The 22,353-nt window shown below is 40.2% G+C and overlaps 1 protein-coding gene across 2 annotated transcripts; it reads right to left on the bottom strand.

Annotated features, from left to right (window-relative positions):
* Window positions 1-10,147: 10,147 nt before the first annotated feature.
* scn3b (sodium channel, voltage-gated, type III, beta) lies at window positions 10,148-19,203 on the bottom strand. Of its 2 annotated transcripts, XM_026363364.1 has the most exons (6): window positions 18,445-19,203; window positions 16,652-16,818; window positions 16,310-16,538; window positions 13,513-13,651; window positions 11,719-11,802; window positions 10,148-11,141 (listed from the first exon to the last, which is right to left on the bottom strand). In XM_026363364.1, the coding sequence occupies exons 1-5, from the start codon at window positions 18,497-18,499 to the stop codon at window positions 11,739-11,741; spliced, it is 654 nt and encodes a 217-aa protein (XP_026219149.1). In that variant the 5' UTR covers window positions 18,500-19,203; the 3' UTR covers window positions 10,148-11,141; window positions 11,719-11,738. The 2 variants fall into 2 exon arrangements, with proteins under 2 accessions (XP_026219149.1, XP_026219158.1); XM_026363373.1 differs by lacking the exon at window positions 11,719-11,802.
* Window positions 19,204-22,353: the final 3,150 nt, after the last annotated feature.

Here is a 22,353-nt window from a genome sequence, read left to right as displayed (position 1 = left end):
GTCGAAGTCAAAGGCCACGTGTGGATTGTCACCGCAGTGTAATGACTGCACATACCGATTCAGACTCACCTATTTACATCACATCAACTTCCCTTTCAAGCGTCATTTCCCTCATGTCCTGGTACTGTGTTCATTTGTCGCCTGACAGCAGGAAGGATTCACTGTGCAAACACTGTCCTCATCTACATTTTGTGAGATTATTCATCACCCCAAAACACTGAGAAGCTGGGATTTGTATTTACATAAGGAGTCTGGTCCAGGCGAGAGGTCTCCTTGCCCACGGTGCGTTAGTGTACCCAAGTGCTGTCTCCCCTGACTCTAGACACGCATCCCCGGGCGACCTATGTACTGCTTGTATTTCTCCATAGAGCCTGTCAAGTGCCAAACTGTCATGCTGTCCCTCTTTTTCTCACTCTCCATCTCTCTCTTTTTTCTTTCTTTTGATCTCTCCTTCCCCACTTTCACTTCATCATGCCGTACCTTCACTGTCACAGTCAGCAGAAAGACGTCTTTTTGTGTCCTGCGTTTCGCTCTCTCCCTCCTCATTACCCTACTCTTCCCTCCGTCTTCAGGCCATTTCTAAAGAGCTGTTCTTTTTCTGTATAGTGAACGTATTTTGTTTTCTCCTGCATCAGCATTTTTTTGTCACACATTTAATGTTGCTCTTACTTCAGCGCCCCCATCAGAAGGCACTCGGTGCAGGAGACAATCAGGAGCCTTTCTACTTGTTGTCTGCTCGTGTCAGAAAATTCCCTTTCACTCTTCTGTAATCCTGCACGTGTCTTCATCTTGTGTATTAATGAGTCTTTGGTGTTCTCTCTGACTGGGGCACAATAGTATTCAACAACTTGGTTCGTTGCCATGTGAATGATGGGAGGCAAAGGAACACAGGGAATAAAGTGGATCGAAAGAGATAGGAGGAGAGAAAGGGGGAGATAAGAAGATGGGATGGGCAGAGGACCAAGAGAAGAATAAAGAGAAACACATATGGAGGCTAGGGGGAGGCCATGAATAATATGAAATGATACAACAAAGGAAAGATCTGAAGTATCCTGCTGTCTCAAAAGCTACAAGGAATACAGTTAAAACATATTATTGGGATTTAAGCATGCATTTTATACAGACATTTTTTTTTTCAGCTGCAATCAAGTAGCATAACACTCCACGGGAGATTTCATACCATTAGCATTGTGGTGCAAAAACGCCAGCGCTTAAATGTGTAAACAAACTTTGGTGTTTGGTATTTTTTCCAGGATGTCCAGGGAGTTGATCTGGGCCAAATATTTCAGTGATTCACTCTTTAAAGGGAGATGTACAGCTCAGAGTACTGCGGCCTCATAGGCCTGCAGGGCACAATAGGATTTTGAGCTTTTGTGGCATTGCCTGTTCCTGTGATTCAAGAGCTACTTGAATGGCATGTCTGCGCGCCTGTGTGTGTGTGTGTGTGTGTGTAAGCATGTTTGCATATGTTTGTGTGTGTGGGTGTGCTACTGTATATGTATATTCACACTGTATCTGATTGACAGACTCGCTACTTACTACTTAATGTGTTATTGACTGTCACTTAGTGGGCCTTCACGCAACCATCACAATCAATTAATGTCCGAGCATCCAGCCACAATGTGGGAAGAAGTGTTGATTTCAAGGACAACATGGAAATGAGCAGAGTGATTCACTCAGTTTATAGTCGTGATTGATCAGCACAGAGGAGATGAGAGAATGAGGGGAATTAGAAAGAGATAATTAACCGCTGTGCAGATATATTGTCAAACATAGAGAACATGCTACACAGCAGAAGGAATAGGTTTCAATATCTTGTGTGTCTCACATGTGCAGTATGTGAACAGTACATACGAGAACTTTCATTGCAGGTAGTTTCAGTATTTTCTGTCAGTGTTTCACTTACAGGAACAAGAGTGATTGTTGGATGCAAAAATTCCTCATCACCCTCCTCAAGTGCAGAAAACTAACACGGCACCTGAACACCTCGCAAGGTCCTGACTCAGATTTGCGTGTCCTTTGTTATTGCCTCATCTCTTGCCCAGTCACAGCCTGTGTTTCAGCACAGTGAACCAAAGAGTGCTCTTACACGTTCAAGATGAAGAAGCATAAAGGACCTTTTACACCGTGCATCTGTCATCAATCAGCAAACGTAACGTTCTGCACAAATAAAACAGAAAATGCAAGTGTAATGCGGTTCAGTCGGTCTGAGATGAGGTGAGTGAACCAGCGTGAACCAGGGGTCAGAACCCTCCGAGGTTACGGTCACGAAATCCGAATATGTAAACCTCCCACGTGGAAAACATTCTCCATTTGCTGTGCAGTCATTAAGTGTTTTTCTTCACGATGCTAATGACTTTCTGTGTTCCTTCTTCTATCATCTTCCACGTCCTTGTTTTTCTGCCTTGAACTGCTTTTTGTACCCAGTTGCTGATTTTTGCAAACCAGACACCCGTGACGTCTCTCATTTAGATTTTCCTATTTTTAGCCTCATTAATATCTTCTCTAGCTTGGTCACTTCTTTACTCCACATATTGACAGACAGCTCCACCTCAATCTAAATGGCAACTCTCAATTAGCCGTGTGAGCTCTTTGGTGCATAAACTAATGACGTGTTAAAACGATTATGCTGTGTCTCACACAGAGTTTGTTCATTATTGATGTAAACCTTCTCGAATGGAAGCTGACACTTAGATTAGATTTAGGCGCTGCTATCTATTTTATAGATAGACACAGGAGCCCAAAAGTATTGGAACGACAAAGCTAATTTTTTAATTTGTTTCTTTTTCCTGCACCAAAAGATGTTCACAGTTTCAGCTCTTATATCATGATTGATACATCCTCTGGATGCTGGAGTTGGATGCTGCTCAGTCTCGTTCTCCAACATTAAGGCTTCTATACAGTCCCACTGTTGACCCTGTAGAGCTGTGAGCAATCAGACAGGTTTATTAAGACCACAGACGACTAGCTTGTGCTTTCTCACTAAGTTTATCTTAGCCATTTCTGCCTGTGCAGTTGAAAACCTCAGATCCAGACGTCTGAATGCTAGACTGTTCCTGGCATTTGTTATTTTCAAGCTTTCCACTATTTCTAAAGTGTTTTTTTTTTTTTTTTCAGTTTGGCTTTAGTAGGTACTTGTGTAAACTATCAGAAGATAAATCTCCCTGGAAGCAGCCATTTTGTAAGCACCATATCAAAAAATGCATGTTTCAGGGAACATGAAAATGTTTTACTGTCATTGAAAGATAAATCTCAAGAGTCAGAGATGTTTTAAAGGTCAACTATTTGTGTTTGGTTTTAAAAGAGCAGCTAGAGAGTTTTACTGACTGAATATAAACAATGAATGCCAAGAAACTAACTAGAAATGTGCTTTAAAATCTAGTATGGTAACATACAGTATGAAAACACAGACACAAACAAACTGAATGTCAGGTGACTTAATCCCAGTGAGCAAGAAATCGCTGCCACACGACTGTGTTGTCCCATTTTCCGGTTTTTCAAAAGTAATGTAAGTTTGGCGACATGGATATTCAGGACAGTGTCACACCTAAGCTTCCTCAGCCTTGCTTTGAAATTTCTAGTTTATCCTCTGGCTTTTTCAGTGAAGAGAAAAAGTACACAGTATAATCCATTATTTGACTGGAGAGCCTAATATGTTTGGTTTGCCTGTTACGACAAGATTGAAACAAGAAACACTCAGGCAGAACTTTGCTTTTTTGTTCCCAGAAAATTAATTTACTGCAGGACAAATATGTATCATGCAGTGTGTGTGTGTGTGTGTGTGTGTGTGTGTGTGTGTGTGTGTGTGCGTTGTTTCCACCACCCTGAATTAAAGCAGCTTTTTAAGAGAAAGCTGTTGGCAAGGAAAACGACAATAAAAATGAACAAGAATTCAGAAATGAAACTAAACTGCATAGTGCATTAGGTCCCATATTTAAACTTTATGCTCTTGTCCTCTTCGTCTGTATAGATCGTTCACAGTCAGTGAACACAGACAGACTCACTTACACCAGTAGGAGATCTTTAGAAAATGAATGGATCTGTTAGACTGAAAACCTGATTTTGCCTTCGAGTCGAGGTTGACTGGATAATCAGCTCAATTCCTTTCATATTAATCACCTAGCTAGATGTGAAAACAGTCAATATGGGTCTTATTCTTTATTCTTTTATTTGTTCAAAGAAACCTCAAAGTCAAGAGAAGCAAAGGAGACCCAGGATTGCTGCTGCCCTGTGTCCCATTAGTCCTAATTTGAAGTCCCCGATCTAAGAATTCACAGTTGGCTCTGTAACAAGATACAGTGAGTATTCACATTTCTTAACAGATGTAAATCTGTTATTATTACTTCTCCTCAGTCTGTATAAGTGAGCAGTTACACATGCTGCCTTTTCTATCCTGTCACCCTCAGTTTCTAGTGAAAGTGTAAAATTATTACTTAAGTCAAATTCATATTTAAGGTTAATTGGTTTGGGACAACTGCTGAAAAGTCATTTGTCTTGTCTTGCAGGAAAAGGCTCAGCTACAGCCACAGCCTGCTCTACTATTCCATCACAACTTTTCTTTGCTGGTTTCCCCGGTCGCCCAATAGGTAATCCAATCTAATTCCAGCTAGATCAAATTCACCGGGTTAAGTGATTTCTATGGTGCAAATTGACTATGGGAGGTAAATTTGATCTGCACTGCGGAGAGACACAACAGAAATGTGGTGCTTGCAAAAAAAAAAAATGGGTTCTTTAGTGAAACTGTGAAAATTATACGGTTTTCAGTCTTTTCTGTCTTTTATACTTAAGTTGTAGACTGCTAGATGCATTAATAATAATAACAAACAGACAAGAGATTGCAACAACTGTTGTTGAAATACACTGTTTAAATAATTTTGTGCTCTCAGTACAAACTTTTCCTTTGTTGACACTGCAAGTTTAACATTTGTGGATTTAGGTGAAAGGTGCCATAACACTTGGTATATGTTTGATTTCCCAACAGACAGTTTTGTGTTGTTTTTCACTGATGTAACTTCCTGCATCTCACCAATAGCTACTGCTTTTTTCCAGGCCTTTAACCTGAATTGAAACAGATCAGGTCAACATTTCCCACTGGTAGTCAGCTGCTGCTGCTGCTGCTGCTGCAGTGAGAGGAATCCTCCAGTAACTGACTTTGTTATTGATTCTATGTGTTCATTAGTTCAGGCTCCAAATTATTAGTTAAGTCACTGAGAACACTCCCATTCATCTCAGCCAGGTAACCTGGGGGAGGTAGAGAGACCAGGCTGTGGTTTCTGTGAACTGAACAGAGAACATGTACTACTTTAAGCAGTTTTAAGTTATGACAACATCCAGTGTAAAATGAAGTTGATCCAACAAACTAAATCAAGTAGAGGTACCTAAATACCAATAATATTAGTAATTTTATTTTGTGAACATGCATTCATTAAGAGTTTTTAGAGTGCAGGAAGTAAATGCTATTTTCCTACTCTTCCGTAACTTTCTCCTCCACAGATTGAACCTGCTGGTATAAGAGGGACTTGAACAGTTTAATTAATTAGATTTGACAACTTCTACAACACAAAAAATAGTTTAGTTGGGAGACAGGAGTTATTGTTTTATAATGATTGTTCTTGATTAAGACCTGCTTGTTAGTATGTGTGTGTGTGTGTGTGTGTGTGTGTGTGTGTGTGTGTGTGTGTGTGTGTGTGTGTGTGTGCATTTTTATCATTGGGGGCAAAAGAACATTTATCAGCCAAGGTGGGGCCCACTAGTGTCAAGGAAGATTGCAGCCAACTGTCACAGAAGTAACAAGCTTCAGGCTTGTCAGAGGTCTGGTTTTAAAACATTTCCTTCTGCCTCATCAGCTTTTGAACACATCATAATTAGAAATCTTCAGAAATGTAATTTCCCTCTCTCACTATCTTTATATAATCAATCAAGTTTAGTAATGTTTCACTGCCAGTCCGTCCTCTCCTAAGAGACAAGGCTGTGGTTAATATACAGCAGAAACACACAATAAATTTCCATCTAAATCAACCAGAACAGTTGATTGATTAAATATAAAACCTGCATCTCGGACACAGTTACCTTTGAATTCAGCCAGCCTGCAATATAACGTTCTGCTTTGTGTCACTTTGTGTGGAGGGCCTCAGGTGTGGTGAAACACACAGCAGTGATTTAGCACTACTCTGGCAGCCAGGTGTTCATTTCACTAACAATAGGGCTGCAACGTCATTGTGCAACAGGCCAGCTCCATCCTCTCATCGCAAATTAGAAAGCAGAGCCCAGTCACAGCCTCGCATCTGAGTCTGACTTGTTAATGGTCTTTTTATTTAAGGCATCCTCTTTGTCCCGCTAATCAAAGATGCCTCTTGTTTGAAATACGGGTGAATGAAATGGCGAATGGGATGATGGATAGGAGAGATGGATTGTAGAGAGGAAAGGTTAAGGTATACTGTGAAGAGGTTCCTGTTTAATTCATGGATTAGTTTTTTGATTTGGCTTTTAAACAGGCACGGTTCTGAGTACGTTCCTAACATCATCTTCCATATCTTTGTTCCATAATGAGGGCTTAACCTACTTAACCTTAAGGCAGTGCTTAACCTGTTATATGTATATGAAACAACAGTCTTACCTATGAATTTAACCGTACACGTAAAGTCAGAGAAAACATGACAGGTTTAATGAACATTTCTCCTCAAATATCACACTTGTGTGATAAAAGGGGAGAAGACAGAGGTGAAACATATCCAGTGCTACAGATGAGGTGAGGAAACTCCCGTCAGCCCATTTCTGTTAAAAAGACCGTTGATGGATTACACAGCAGTAAATGAATATTTGTAAAGACAGGCTTCTCATTCAGTATTCAGGAGCAGGTCTTTATTAGCCGTACACCTCTACCGCTTTGCTCTTTTTTATGCCAACAACAGCATAAGGAGATGATAACAACTCTGAATCAGCAAGGTTGACATCATTATATGGACACTGAGGGATAATTTACGGGGACTATGTACATTGTCTAAAGACAGATTATGCTAAACATAAACGGAGGAGGTCACTAGAGGTGGTTCGAAGTTGTGCAGGTGCAGTTTAATGGCAGACAAAGACACTCTAAACACTTGAGCGCTGTGCCGTGCCAGCAGGTTTCTGTTTCCAGACAAACAAAAAGAAAGTTGACTTTGAAGAAAGTATGAGTCAGAGGGATAAGATAAAAATCAAACATTGACCAAATAATAATGTGGCCAATTAGAGTCACAATCGGCCATTAGTATTATGATGGTGAGACAGTGCTTCATTTAAAACCACCACTCAGAGCTGAATTTTCTTTTCTTTATCGATTCTTAATGAGGTGATTTTTAAATTATTTTGATATATAACAGCCAAAAAATATGGGTGCTGAGGATTTCTCTCGCTGTGACTCTGGGTCATAAAGGTACATGAAATTAAATAAATAATCTTAAAGACTAATTGAGCCAATAATTAAATATTTTGTGAAATATACTTATTTGTTGAAGGCATATTTCCTGTAATGTATCTGGAGACATATTTATTCTTAATCAACATATGACAACATAGTGCAGTGATCTGTTACATCTCTAAATTGGCTTACCTTTCAAATAAGCCATAGTGTTTTCTTATCATATTATTTGTTTTCAGCAGATTAGTCTAATTATCGCTGGTGTATTATCAACACAGCCAGATGAAAACAAAATAGCCTGGCTTTACCCCTATCTTTGGTCTGAGAACGTGAATTCCAGTTTAATTTATGTCTACTAAAAGAGAGATAGTTTCCAATCCAAAAATATCTTTCATCTCTCCTTGGCTGGAGGTCTATAATCAAGCTGAAACTTGCACATTCCAGAAATGAATTAATAAGGTGTGGGCTTCTTTGCATGGCAAAGTCAACAGCCCTTCCCTGTCTAGAAGTATATGGCATGAAATGTGTGAAGATTTATAATTATGAGTGGGCTGCCTTTGGTTATCTCGGAAGAGCTTCCTCGGAAGAAATTATTCAATTTCTGTGCCGTCGTTTGAAATGTGTGCATTCATCTTCAGCTGCTAAAAGAAATGGAAATGGGCAGGCAGGAGAATCACTGTGGGAACACCTTCTTAGCTCCAGCTTGGTCTGGTACAATGCTATGAAAATCCCTTTAGAAGGCTGTACCACACATAGTGCTGAACCCTCAGGAGGAGAGAGGAGAGGAGAGGAGAGGAGAGGAGAGGAGAGGAGAGGAGAGGAGAGGAGGGGAGGAGAGGAGAGGAGATGTCACGGTAAATACGTTAGCAGAAAACCAAAACAATAATTGCCAGTTTTGTATGCTATCACTAGGTCCAATTAATCATAACTGTAAAAGAAAAAGTAGCACTCAGATGCAGCAAAGTGACTATTGATCAACAATCAATAAAGTGTATCTGGGTGACTGCAGTAGCTGGCATATACACAGCAAGCTGCTTCAATGATCAGGTCACATCCAAACGTTTCTGGTCAATTCACCTCCCAAACTGGTAGGATCAATAAATGAATCACATGAAAATCCGAATTCAGAAATTCAAAATACTTCATCCATCCATCACTGATTTCCATTTTAGAAATGAATCATCTCATCAAGGGGTTTTCTGTTTTGTTTTCTTTTGACAAAGTGAACTTGACATTTGATTACATGTCAACATTTGATGACAAAATATGATTTACACTAGGGGGAGACAGAGACCCTTCATAGATGGACAGGCTTTGTATTCTGCCCATTACATAATTAATGATTTAGGGTCATACTTTATGATGTAAATAGCTGTAATTCTCTTGGTCCTCATTAGACACTTACTTTAAACTTTAAATGACCCAACTACAGGTCAACACAGAAAGAAAAAGCAGTATTGCATGAGCAGTCAGTAGGATATTGAGCTACTAAATCTCTTTACGTCACTAGTGGCACTTTATGTGATTAGCTACTTCCATTTGTGAGCAAAGGAAATGAACTCCAAATTAAGAGCGTTTACAGTCCCATGCTAGTCTACATGCTTGGTGTGATGTGACTTAAAACGCTAACTAGACCGCCCAGGTGGTTGGGGTCTGGTTATTTATTTCAAATGTATTCGGGCAGAATGTGGGCCACATTACTGGATTGTATCCTCAGGGAGGTACATTGTAACAAGAGAAAGGGATGAAGGAGAAATACAGAGAGACAAGGAGAGCGAAACAGAGAGAGAGAGAGGAAGGAAGGTGAGGCTACAGAATTGCACTTTCACGATGCATCTCAAAGCCATTCTTGCAAAGTTTAGGGGAGGTGTCGCACAATCAATAACTCATTTATGTGAACGTGATAGGCAGATAAAAGGTGCACTTGCTACTGTACATTACCCATCTGGCATTCAGACAATAGACCTGAACGCAGCAGGTTTGTGGAGACGTCTCTTATGTTCTGAGTCTATTGTGTCTCTTCTCTTCCTCTTGGAGTAATGCGTGATGGCTGACTGGCAGCTTCTCTCTATTTTGTGCAAATTGTGTAATAAACCACGCTACAATTTTAAAAGCTGTGCATAAATGAATGTGTCTCAACTCTGCTGTTACATCTTTGCAAGGAAGTCTGTCTTGCTACGGGCATGCCTGGGTTGCTATAACAACGGCTGCTGCTATATCTGTCACCGCTGTGGGTCACGGCTAGGTAAAAGAGCAACGCACATCACATCTCTCTCCAACCGCCAGTCTTTTTTATGTCCTCTCGAGCACTACCTCCACCTTTCGCTGTCTTTCTCTGTCTTCCACAACCTTTCTAACCTTGCCTATCTGGGCCAGCTCTGCTCCCCCCCCCCCACACAATAAAAGGAACTCTCGGCTGTGTCTCAACCATGTGAAGCCTGACAATTAAAAGAGAAAGAGTTTACTTCAAGTAGAAACAAATCGAAAGTCCTTTTTGTTAGCTGTAACTCTGCAGTGTTAATGAGCCCTGGATCCACCAGAGGTGATTACTGTGGTTGATTTAGAGCCTACTTCTTTCCTTTCAAAGATAATAAGGAAAACATAAGACAGGAGAAGCTGAGAGTCAATACTGCATTTTCCCTTCAGCAATATGCTAAAAGTCTAAAAGCTGTAGACACAATTACACTGAAGTGAGTTTTCAGTATAAACTGATAAAATAAGGCTGTCAACACAGGCTGCAGAGAGCATTGTATTTAATAGGTCGAAAGAGGCTCACTCACACAACACATACCTGTAGTAGACAAAGAGCAGTGTGGTGTGATTGGATCACAGAATAAATACATTTCTACAGTGTAGTAGGAATAGAAACAGGCACACAGTCTCAACAGCATCGCTACTGTAGAGCATCGGCAACAGTCAAAGCTTCATAAAGTGGAGAGTCTGACCTAACCTACTGAATTGTTATGATGGTTTCCTGTAATATGGCTTTAAGATTTACACAGAGGAGAGTATAGGATCAATTCAGATAAACTGAAATAGTAAATAGTGCCGCTTGGTAGGATATAGTCTGTTTATATGTTTTCCATTACAGATACAGTATATAACAAACAGGGGGTAATGCACATCCATACAGTATAAAAGCTATGCAATTCATTGTCATTAAAAAGACATCAGATATTGGCCAATACAAATAAAACTCTGACCAAAAATTCAAAATTCTATAAAATTGTAATAAAACTAAATGAACTCAACACGTACTACATAGTCAGTATAACAGCCTCGACAGACATGTTTCCGCCCTTATATCATATCTGTTTATATAGGTTATAAATCACAGAGTCACCACTAACTACTGGTAAAATGTTTAGTAACTCTACACACTGACAGGTCCAAGTGAAGCATGGCTGGTAGTTGTCTGATAATAAGTGCAGCACACTGACATTTCTGTTCTATAACCTGCTGTATTTATGAAAGCACTTGATTTCAAATGCCTGGCACGAAGGTAATAAAAAAAAAGAGAAAGAGCGAGCGAGAGATGAAAAAAAGAGCAAAAAAGTGAGCACTTGGACGTTTTTGACTGGCTCTTCACAGGACGCAGTCGATACACAGGGGAGGTCGGTTGGCAGGATTCCCATGGCTGTCTGGGAGTAGTGGTACCTTCATCGTGGCATAGATGAAACTGTGGAATCTTTGCCGGTTTCTGTCACATGACACTAAGAGTCCCATCGTGATTGGTCAGTACCTGGAAAGAGCGGAGAACATGTTTACATATGGAAAGACGCACACGGTAACTAACCTAATATTTCCACCTACAATATCAAACCATATCCTAATTCATCCAAACATACAGTCCTTTAGGATTATTATTCAAACCTAGTCCTACTCCATGTGCTGTACATGCAAATGCCATGCTTTACTTTAGAAACAGTGTGTTGGAGTGGAGTATAATTTCTTAAGCTCATTTTGAAGGGTTCAACTGAATATTTCATTATTACAGCTTCCACTCAAAAAGCCTTTTTTTTTTTTACATACTCAGTTTGAAACTTTATTAAACACTATTCATCAAATAAATTCTAACAATACTCATGGAAAATGGTCAATAGTTAAAGATACTACACTGAATGGGGAGTGAGTAGAAATGGAAGACAAATCCAGAAATGGCAGGAATGAAAACTTCTTCCAATGAGCATGAGGAGACACAGAGGGTGCTGAAGCAACACGACTCCACTACTGAGCAGCACAGTCATGACTACTAAAGGTACAAACAATGAGTTGAAAGAGAGAGAGGGATGATTTTTGGACGGTCACATGTAAAATACCGTGTCACTGACAACCACTTTTATTCGGTAACAGGAGCGGCTGGAATGTCTTTCTGCTCAGAGGGAACGGCTAGGTAGTTTGTCCTGCAGGCAGATTGGTAGAAAAACAGAGTGGCGTCTAAGACCCGGAGATATGGCTGCCTTTACTTCTATAGACTACATAATGGTGCTGTAACATTTGCCCTTAATTCTTGAATATCAATTTGAGCTGCAGGGAACGACTGTACAGGCTGCACATCAGGAAGACAACCTTATAAAATATTAACAGCAAACTTTCCCATTGTTCAAGACCACAATACCTTCACTAAGTGTGCAATCGATTCAGAAGAGCTGCACAGAAACAGAGTAGACAAAGCAAAATTCATAATGGTGGAGAGAGCTGTTTAAGTCTGTCAGCAAATGCCAAGCCCGGTCCAATTTTGTACTTGAAATCTTTTTTAAATTATCGCTTTTGCTGTGGCACTTCATCTTTTCCCTCAGTAACATGACTAATATAATGTGAGGCGCTAATGCATCACAAAATGTAACCTCGAAACGTTCTAGCTGTGGCACCTATCCATTAAGCCCGGGTAGCTGAGAAGCTGAACACAAAACAGCCTCTTTGAGTGGGCGTAGCTCTTTACTGTGGGATGTGTTGTCGCACAGGTCAGTAATGACTGCAAGATCACCACAACTAACTCTTTTAGCGGCAGGAACTGATGGAGTTGTACACATTCAGTGGCTTGGTGCTTAACTTAATGTGCCCTCTTGATCTGTGCGTGGGTCAGTAAACTTTACCTAAATGCTCAGAGCAAAGTGGGATATAGCTTCTTCATAAAAACATGGCCTAAATGTGCCACTAAAAGTTGCATCTAATGTTACATAAACACCAACATTACATCGTAAACCTGAAAGAGAAGTTAATGCACACCAAATTCGATCAATAAAGCTTTTCTTTAAGGTAATTCATATTTTTTCTTCAAATTATACCTCCTTTTCCCGGTAAACAACATAAAAAAATCATATTATGGTATTTTAATGTTATTCAGATATACTATATTGTGTTCACCCCCTCTGCTGAAAACATGCATTGTGTTAGAAATGCCTTGTAAAGTACTTTAAGTGTCACTGCAGGAGTCAGATTTGGATTAGGGATTAAATGTCTGCAAAGCCACAACAACTGGATCAGCACATGTGCTGTGTGTTATCTGTGATTGCTCTGTTCTGGATATAAATTGCCTATTCAATATTTGTCAACCTGGATCACCGGAGCCAAGTCAACATCATGACAATCCGGCGGGAGCCAACTATATAGGTGCATTTGGCTTTTTGTCAGTGCTGACAAAGTGACGCAAAAAGCCAGTTTTCTGATGAAGCTGCAAATCCAACACAGACGTAAAAAGATTGTTTAGGAAAAAGACCAGTCAGCAGTGCTTAGAATTATTTGGTCCCGTCAGGCAACCTAAGTGAAAAGACAGATTACTGTTGAGGGAAGGTTACAAACTGATGCAGTATAGACTCAATTACCTCTCTGTCAGGTTGTCTGTTTGCCTGCCTGATTTTTCTAACCTCCTCTCTCTCCTGTTTTCTTCCTGATTGCCTCCTAAATCTCTTTTGCCAACATGTTCCTGACTTTTTAAATGAACATTACTGTAGGTACTAACCACAAACGTTCACATACTGCCTTGCTGAGTGTGCATGCTCTGGATTCAACAGGTTTGTTTTCACTGCATTTTAAATAGGAATTTTCCGTTGTCCCCTGACTCACGCTTATCTGTGATTGTGCCTGCCAGTGCATCTGTGTGTGAGACTCACGCCGTGTCCTGCGCCAGTTCATCAGACTTGGAGATCTTTCGGTAGCAGTACACCATTTCTACCAGCAGCCAGAAGGTCAAGAACACCAGCAGCACATACATCATGATCTCAGAGTAGATTGCTGTGAGGTCCTTGGTGGCTGTGAAGCACAAACAACAGCAAAGGACATGTATTATTCAGTATGCATCTTTCCTCTGAATGCTTTTGTGTTGAACAGAGCAGGAAAGACTCATTTATTCATAGGCTTAGAAAAGGATGCTGAGCTTGTTCATGTATGTGCAACACTGTTGGAAGTATGTCTACGCTATACTTAAGCAAACTGATCATCCAAGTCAAAATGCAGCTGAAAGCGAAGTCTAGTGAGCATCCAGATAAAATCTAGATACATTATTGAGAATTATGCACAAACTATGTTGCATACAGAACATTATGACCATACCTGTGGTTCGATGACAATAAAGCCTAAAGGTGGCCTGTGGAGTTTTCTTGTAGAAACCAAAGACATGTTTCTTAACTAACATGCTGTCACATTTTCTTTCCTCATAAGGATGATTTTAAAAATGTTATAATATATTTTGAATCAGGCATGTGTGTTTGCATGTAACTAGTCTTTTTCCTTCTCTGCCTCTGATGGCTGCATTTGTTGGTGTACAACCAACTTTAAATGTGCAAATTAGCATGAAGGTGATAACAGCATGTGAATTGGCCGTGCACAGACCACCTGAGGACTAGCACTTAGCACTTACATAGTGCTAAGTGCTAGTCCTCAGGTGGTCTACCTGTGTCAAAAACTCCACGGGGTACCCTTAAATATAAAATAAAAAAAATGATATGCAAAGTCACAGTGTTTCTCAGGAAATTACCACTAAGTTTAAAGTCAGAGATTTTCTCATATTTTAAGTCATATGTGGATTGTAAGTGTACCAGTGTATGATTAATAATATTATGATCAAGTCTTTCAGACACATCTTTACACTTTACTTGCGAGATAGGTTGACATATTTTCAAGTCTATCTTAAATCAATATTCATATGCCCATAGGAACATAGAAACAGGTCTTGCTCTAATCTTGTTCATTTATGATCCCATTATAATTTGTTTCCTACAGAGGGGGACACCAAGTTCTAGTACTGTGCAGTACTAATACCCAGTGTAGTATTCCTATGGTGTTCCTTTCCTATGCATAGATGGGGAACAGTTTCACCATCACTCACACTGGAAATAAAATACGAAGAGATGTTTTAAAGGTCAATATTAAGAGGAGCATAAATTCTTCCAATGGGCACCTGATCATTGTTTAAAGACAGACTTGAAAAAATGGGACTATCCTTTCATATCAGAATCACTGTGAATCACTGTGAATCACTGTGCCATTCAGTGTGTACCAAATCCCAGAAAGCCTGCTGACAAGAGTGTTGACAGCTTTCACTGACTGTATTCAGCAATCTCGGCAAATAGAGGCTATTAGTGCAATCTAATCCCCGAGATAGGAAAGCACAGATACATTTGCCACGAGCAAATCCATTCTACTGCCATGGACATCATTATCGTAATATGATGCCCAAGCAATAACATACAGTACACTGGCTAAAGGCTTTGTGAAATTTGATACTGTTGGATGAAATATGAAGAAGAGGTTGTATAATTTAGAAAGTTGTATTTCAAAGGATAACCTAATCTTATTGGTACCTGTCTATATGCAGATGCAACCCAAAACACTGGGATAGTTTGTCTTTGTATGACTATACACCATGAGTAATATAGACAATGTCAAGTTAAAGGAATGAGGATAATTAAGTTATGCTAAATGTACATGTCGTGTTGTATATTCGAATAAGGTGGAAAATGACACATTCAGCAAGCCGAGCATTCAGGAAGCAGAATACGTTACCCCTTATAACAGATAGTAAAGCAGTTGGTTTGAATTAACCCCTTCACTGACAACAGAAGAAAGCTTTGACGGACAATAAAGGCAGACAAAACAAAACACACGATTATTCCTCTTCACACAGTGACAACAAACGGGAGAGAAGGAAAGTGGTGTTGTTAGTGACAGACTGTCTTCACACTGATGCATCACTTAGAGATAACAACACATTGGAAATCAATAACTAAATTCAAAACCCACTTAGAGCGGTCTGATAAACACTTTATGCAACATTGTAGGGGATGGGGGGTGTACGCAGAACACAAAGAGAACACACAGAAGTGCACACAGCACACAGACCTGTGTTTCTAGCAAAAGGGACTGTACGCTAAATTAATATGCCTGAGCTACAGTAAATGTCAGGAGCTTTTACAGTACTTCACTGTGCACAGCTGTGCCGTTATTATCATACTGTAGAGAAATAACTGATTATGGTCTGTACAGCACCTCCAAAATCAACCATAGTGCTGGAAGTGCTCTTATAAAGCAAAGAAGAGACAATCTTCATACAGCACTTTAATGCCGGGCAGCTATTCTACAATAAAACCACTCTCGCTGATACATTTCTGGACCACAGTGATCTGTCTCACACACAAATGCGAAGGCACAAGGAGGCTGCTCTTAAATTGGTTAAATTGAAAATGTTTAAATGGAACAAACGTGTCCATTCAAATGACGCCAATTGCAAAGCCATCTGTCAAATAAACTGCTTAAGCGTCAGATTTGAGTTGTTGTCTTGGGACTGCAGTCTATTTTTGGTAATCTCACAGAGGCGTGTGTATATCCCAGCTCTATGCAATATCTGACTAAATCGTTAGCACAGAACAGCACAGAACAAAACGGAAGAAGGTGGAATATAATTAGCCGCACCTTTCTCTTTCACGTTTAATGTGAAGTTCTTGGTTATGGAGACAGAGGGAGTGAAGAAATCAAACTCAAACTCGCGAAACACCTGGCACTCATAGATACCACTGTCATTATGGGTGACGTTAACTATTTCAATGGAGACATCTTGCAAATCCTGACTCCCATTCCACGTGAGTCGACCCTTAAATGGTCCATCCAATTCTGCTGGAGTGTCACCTTCATACTTATATATCTAGGAGAAAGGGAAAGTAAGCAGACATGCATATATTATATGTATATACAGTCTACACAGTCTGAGTAAACACATAATCATATTAGAAATATGATAATGGAGCAGCAACATACATGGATTCGTGGGCTATCTTCCTTTTGTAGGAAGTACCAATCCACACGTGTCTTTGCTTTGACCTCCTCCCTCCTCATACAGGAGATGCAGGTCAACATGTGGGCTTTCCCCAGGACTGCTTCTGTATCCGATGGGACATCGACGCAGACCGGCTGGCAGGGACACACTGGAGGAGCGTGGAAATGTTACACACGTTTAGCTCGGCTCAGAAAAGTCAAGTTGAAGGTCCCCCTCCACCTAAAGCTTTCACTACAGCGTGGATGTTCGACCCGCCCTCAGTAGAGTAACGAATGTGCAGACTTTAACACTAACATGGCTGGTTTCATACTCAAATGCCAAAGTTTATCTGAGTTCACCATAAATCCGAGCTTAATGATTTTGTGACATTACAGGAAGTTTTGAACACGAGAGGCAGAGTTTTCATTTCATTCCACAACTTTCAATATATATTTATGGATTTGAATTGTTTGAGGAATAAGAGTAAACGTAATATCTGTTCTTTTTTACAATTTGAATTTTTTGTGTATAAACACGTATTCGATTCTAATTATCATTTACATTCAGTTATGTTTTAAACCATTATAAAATTGTTTGATGTGTTGTTTCCTTTAGGTTTAAAGTACATGAAAAGGAACATACAGATACAGGGTTCCTTCTGAGTTTCTCCTCACTTCTTGGATTTCTTCATTGAACTAAACATAAACTACACAGCCATGCTGTGATTGAAAGAGCACTTCAGAGTAGAAGTGCTTAAAAACACAGTCGTAATTCATCATGGACAAATTCTTATGTGAAGAATGCATCTTTTATGGAGTATAACCAAAAGACTGCCCAGCCAGTGATGTCAGGTTTCGTAATAATTCACTGACTGTGAACACAACCGTACACACCACTGCACAGTTTGTATCTGTAGTAATAAACTCCAGGCTCAGTCTTTCTTATTGAGGTCATCGGCTCCGGCGCTCCGTTCACTGAATCCAGTGCTGAGCCAGACACAAAACTCAGTGAGCATTTTTAAAAGGACAAATTCAATTACACAGCTCCGTGAGCGCTGGAGAGACTTCAAGTCACAATACTGAAAGCTAATCCAAGATCATCCGAGCCAGTAAGCACTAACGACGGCCTCTGCCTATTAGCACAGGCTGGTGGATGGAGGAGAGAATAGAGGGAAGGAGTGTTGGAAAGACAGGTAGTGTAGGAGGGGGGCGGCTAAGTATTGTGGGACAGACGGGTATAGAAAAGCATTACAGCAGACAGGATAATTAGAGGAAGGCAGGAAGTGGATGAGAACATAGAGGGGGTTGTAAACACAGAGATGGATTTTTCTTGTAGCGTGAAGTGAGACAGTAATCTCACTGAGCTCGCCACATGGATGCCTTTGTGTCACTGTTCCAGTGTTGGGTCCTGTGCTCTTATATAACCCAAAGCCCCCCCTGGGCAGACAGTGACAACATTGATTCCGTCTCTCCTGTTTTTTTTTTTTTTTTTTCTGTTACTGAGGGCTCATACAAACACATGAAAATAGGTCAGAGACACAGGGACACAGACAGGAAGGGTTGGAAACAGAGGAACATGCTTCACTTTGGCTGCTCTGGGCTCTGGTCGGTTAATCGACTCTGTTGGTTTCAATCCTGCCACAGGGTGAGAGAAGCTGCATTCAGGGGGTTTGCTCTGTAAGTGGGTTTCCAGTTTCACAGCCAGTCGGGAGATTAAGGCATCAGTGAGGCCCGTGAACGCTGCACATCACCTATGCGTAAAAGTAAAACACGCAACAGTCACAAGTGATACTTACCGAGAAAAACGAGAAGAACCAAAGTCTGCAGATGGACTCTGCTTTGAGTCAACATATTAGACTTTTTCTCCAGCCACTGGTGGACAGAGCCCCCCTAACTTTTAAGCAGAAACCTTGAGGAGGCTGGGAGGATTAGAGGAGTTGCTGAAATGACTTCGGGACCACAGACAGCGCCTCTCCTGGGCGGATGAGTGCGCAGGTAACTTCCCTCCTCCCGACTGAAAATCCAAACCAAAGTGGCTGCTTAAAGGTAGAGTTTAAACTAAAAAAAAAGGGTTTAAAAGATCAGAAGGGACGATGCTGTGAAGTGTTTAGGAGCTCATGTCTTCCAACAACCCATTGCTCGCGTTTGATCATCTATCTAGAAAGAACAAACTTCATCATCATCATCATCATCATCATCATCCCCTCCACTCGGTGGCAAGAAGGATATGAGAGAGGGGTGCAACAGCCACAGATGCTGCCACTCAATCCAGAACCATCCAGAAACACGGAGGATAAAGAAAGGAAGACAAAAAAAAAAAAAAAAAGACGAAGACGAAGACGAAGAGACCTGTAGAGCCTCAAAAGACGATCTGGACACTTACTGTCGCGAGATCTGGAGTCTTACTCTGCCACAAATGGTCAAAAACAAACTAAGTTAACAGATCTTTTCTGTCATCCGTCAGAGATCAAGGCTGTCGCCCTGCTGAAGTCTATTTTCTTCCACCTTGGATGAATGATGACATTTCCCAGCTGCAGCTCGCTGCCTTTGTTTTTTCAGCGCTGGCTGAAGCAGAGGCTTTGATACGCATGCGCGAGTCCCTCCCTCCCACACTACAATGTGCATGAGCAGTTATTGTCATTTGGGGTAATTTAGGTTTTGGTTTTGGTTTGATTAGGTCTAACCCACTCATCATGCCCGCGTTTCCCTTTATTTTGACTCCAGGCTGATGCTGAAACTAAACCCAGCAGAGTGTCAGTGAAGTGTGCAAACATTACACACAATGCAGTCACTTTAAAATTATAAAAAAAAAAGAAAATCTCAGTCAGATTTTACATAACATTATTTAGCAGCTGCTGGCAGAACTGTTTTTCATTTGTTACACATCAGTACTTGCCTGGTTTCTACTTTTAAAGTAGTAAAGGGTCCAACAACAGGAGGCTGTGACGTCAACAGTCAAGCTGCAGAAAAGCAGCCAAAGTGATCATGTTGTGCACAGTGCACACACACTGCTGCAGGTAGTACACAAAAACTTTAAATAGTATTACACGTGCAATAATATAAAAATAGACTGTAGCTATCCACATTTTGAGAGCACAAACACTGTCTAATCCAAAACTGCCATTTATTGCAACACTGAGGTCGATAAATAATGTGCAGGGTAACAACTTTGAATTTATACATTTATGAATAACACGTTTAGATCTTCCAGGATAACGAATGTGTGTTAATTAATACTCGTTACTGCTCTTGTCAAACATTTGCAGTGTAGACTGGGAAAAATCTGTGACCTTGTAGGTTAAGGTGAACAAAATAAGTTAGAGGTTAGCATTAATATTTAAGTCCACTCAATAAAAAACAAGATCAGGGGTTGTGGGTTAGTTACTTTCCGACTCAAACATTTTATTTACAAGGAGGTGCTAATGGAAGCCAAGCCTCATGAAAGAGACCTGAAGACTTTCCAGCACAAATTGTCGATTTGTGTAGAGCTGTAAGAGATTACAAAGTCATTTAATTCATCACTTCTCAGTTGGACGGATCCTTATGATTTATTACTATGACCATTCTCATTTGAAGTGGCACCCTGCTAAGATGGCTCCAATGGCACAGTGCAGACTGCGAAAATAAAAAACTAACTAAACTAAAGGCTTAAAGGAATCAATGGAAAGTCTTGCTTTGTTTCATGGAGCATTGTGTCGATGGCAGAAAACCAAAGAAGAAGCTGCTACTTTCCAAATAATAAACCAAACTGTGATGACGCGGTGAATTCATTTTCTATTTCGTGAAAACATCATGGAGGGAAAACGTAAGCCCCAAGTTAATCAAGGCTTCCTGCAGGATATTGTCAGGGTGGCTGTCCACAAGAACTGAAGCAGAAGCTGGATGATGCAGCAGTGACCTTAAACAACGAAGGAAATCTACTGCATGCATTAATTTCATACACAATCTTACTAATAACCAATTATTAGACTCCTTATTAGATTCCATGGTTCACTTAGTTGTTCCACCAGCACTTAGAATCTTTAATGTGGATGTTCAGGAAGGACTCTGAAGATTATAATTGTTAGGTTGCTATTAGTCCAAGCATATTGTGTTTGTCTATGCCTGTTGTAACTTAGATGATGAATAAATCATATTTCTTTCTTCCAAATGTTCTCTTACTTCTTGTTGCAACTAAAGCGGATCCACAAAGCTACATAGAAAAGAGTAAAGAAGAAATATTGAACTAATTGATTCACTGATTCAGGTAGAAAAACACTGAAACAACGTTCCTGACCATCACACCCACACAACCTGCACAGTGAGCAATGAAGTGCCCTCTCAACAGTGTAATCAAGTCACATGTTTTCTCTCACTGAAAGCTGCAGGGCCTCATAATCTTAGTCTGTTTGATTTACAGAAAGACATCTGTGAAGGATGTTTCTAATGTTCCAAAGCATGCCAGTCATTTTTATTGTCATTATAGACACACACACACATATATATATATATAGATATATATATATATATATATAGATGTATAGATATATATATGTATGTATGTATGTATATCTCTTTTTTTTTTCATCTCCATCCCACAACCCAAAACATTTCTGAGACACCCAACAAGAACTCATGATTACTGTGATGTTTGATGTTATCTGTCAACCTGTTATACGGCATCCACGAGCCTCAAAGAGCCACAGTAATCTCACTGTGACATCATAGTATTTAATCTACTAGCTATTGTATCTGAAGTAATGAGAGGATTACCCCAAGGGGAATAGGAATCAAAAGCTTTATGAAAAGAATAAATAAACTAGTTATGTTTTCTTATCTTTCTGTACTAAAATAAAACTGTGACTCAACAGGTTTTTGCAGCTTGGAGTTACTGGTTTTAAAGTAAAAAGAACAGAAAAGAGGTAGTGCACTAGTGTGTTGCTGTCAGCATCAACAGTAGGCTGGCACTTTGAGGAGCAGACTAAATATGGCAGGCCTTGTTCAACCACATCCTGCAGATAAAGAAACCATAGCAACAGTAATGCAGTGCCATGGTGACTACAGGAGGCCTGCTTAGCGACAGCCCTCCGAATCAGGAACACAACAGGAAGCCACAAACTGGGCTCTGTGTTTTACAGGCATCAAGCATATTTTTTTTTATTTACATTCGCCAAAGAGCAAACCATTTCAAAGAAAAATGTGATTGAATAATGTGATTCACTCCTCAAGTGCAGCTCTGTGTTCCAGGTCTAAGAGTTACACTACAGGGAGCTCATATGTCATGAGCACAGCACATTGGTAGATATGCTGTACCCCACAGTCAGTAGCTACCAACTCTAAAACAGAGGAGCTGAGGTTTTGTTCATGAATGTACATGTGTGTGTGTGTGCAGGCACCCTTTAAGGATGCAGTGTGGAGAGCAGATTTCTAGGGATTTGGAAGGATTTCAAGATTATAACACGATTACAGCAGAGAGCCATGGATGAAACATGTTGGAAATTGAGATGTAAATCTCATGTGCTGCTACAAAAACCTCTTAATGCTGCAATTTGGACAAAGTATGCAGGACTTTACTCATCTCTCTAAATATCTATCTACATTCATTCTTGATCCATCTGTGGGTTGGCAGTATCTGTAACCCTAATGACTCCTAATGCATTGTGAAATTACCTTTGATTTTGAGGTTACAAAAAGACAGTTCTGGGAGGAAAATAAGTAAACTGTGC

Source organism: Anabas testudineus, chromosome 13 (assembly GCF_900324465.2).
Source record: "Anabas testudineus chromosome 13, fAnaTes1.2, whole genome shotgun sequence".
NCBI classification, from domain to species: Eukaryota; Metazoa; Chordata; class Actinopteri; order Anabantiformes; family Anabantidae; genus Anabas; species Anabas testudineus.
This window is presented reverse-complemented; position numbering and strand designations above follow the sequence as displayed.

Excerpts from the sequence above, each read along its gene's own strand:
- scn3b (XM_026363364.1), bottom strand. The coding sequence starts at position 18,499 with ATGTTGACTCAAAGCAGAGTCCATCTGCAGACTTTGGTTCTTCTCGTT. Across the intron at positions 16,819-18,444 it reads GGTTCTTCTCGTTTTTCTCG|TGTGTCCCTGCCAGCCGGTC; the intron begins GTAAGTATCACT and ends ACGCTCCTCCAG. Across the intron at positions 13,652-16,309 it reads ATTAAACGTGAAAGAGAAAG|CCACCAAGGACCTCACAGCA; the intron begins GTGCGGCTAATT and ends TGTGCTTCACAG.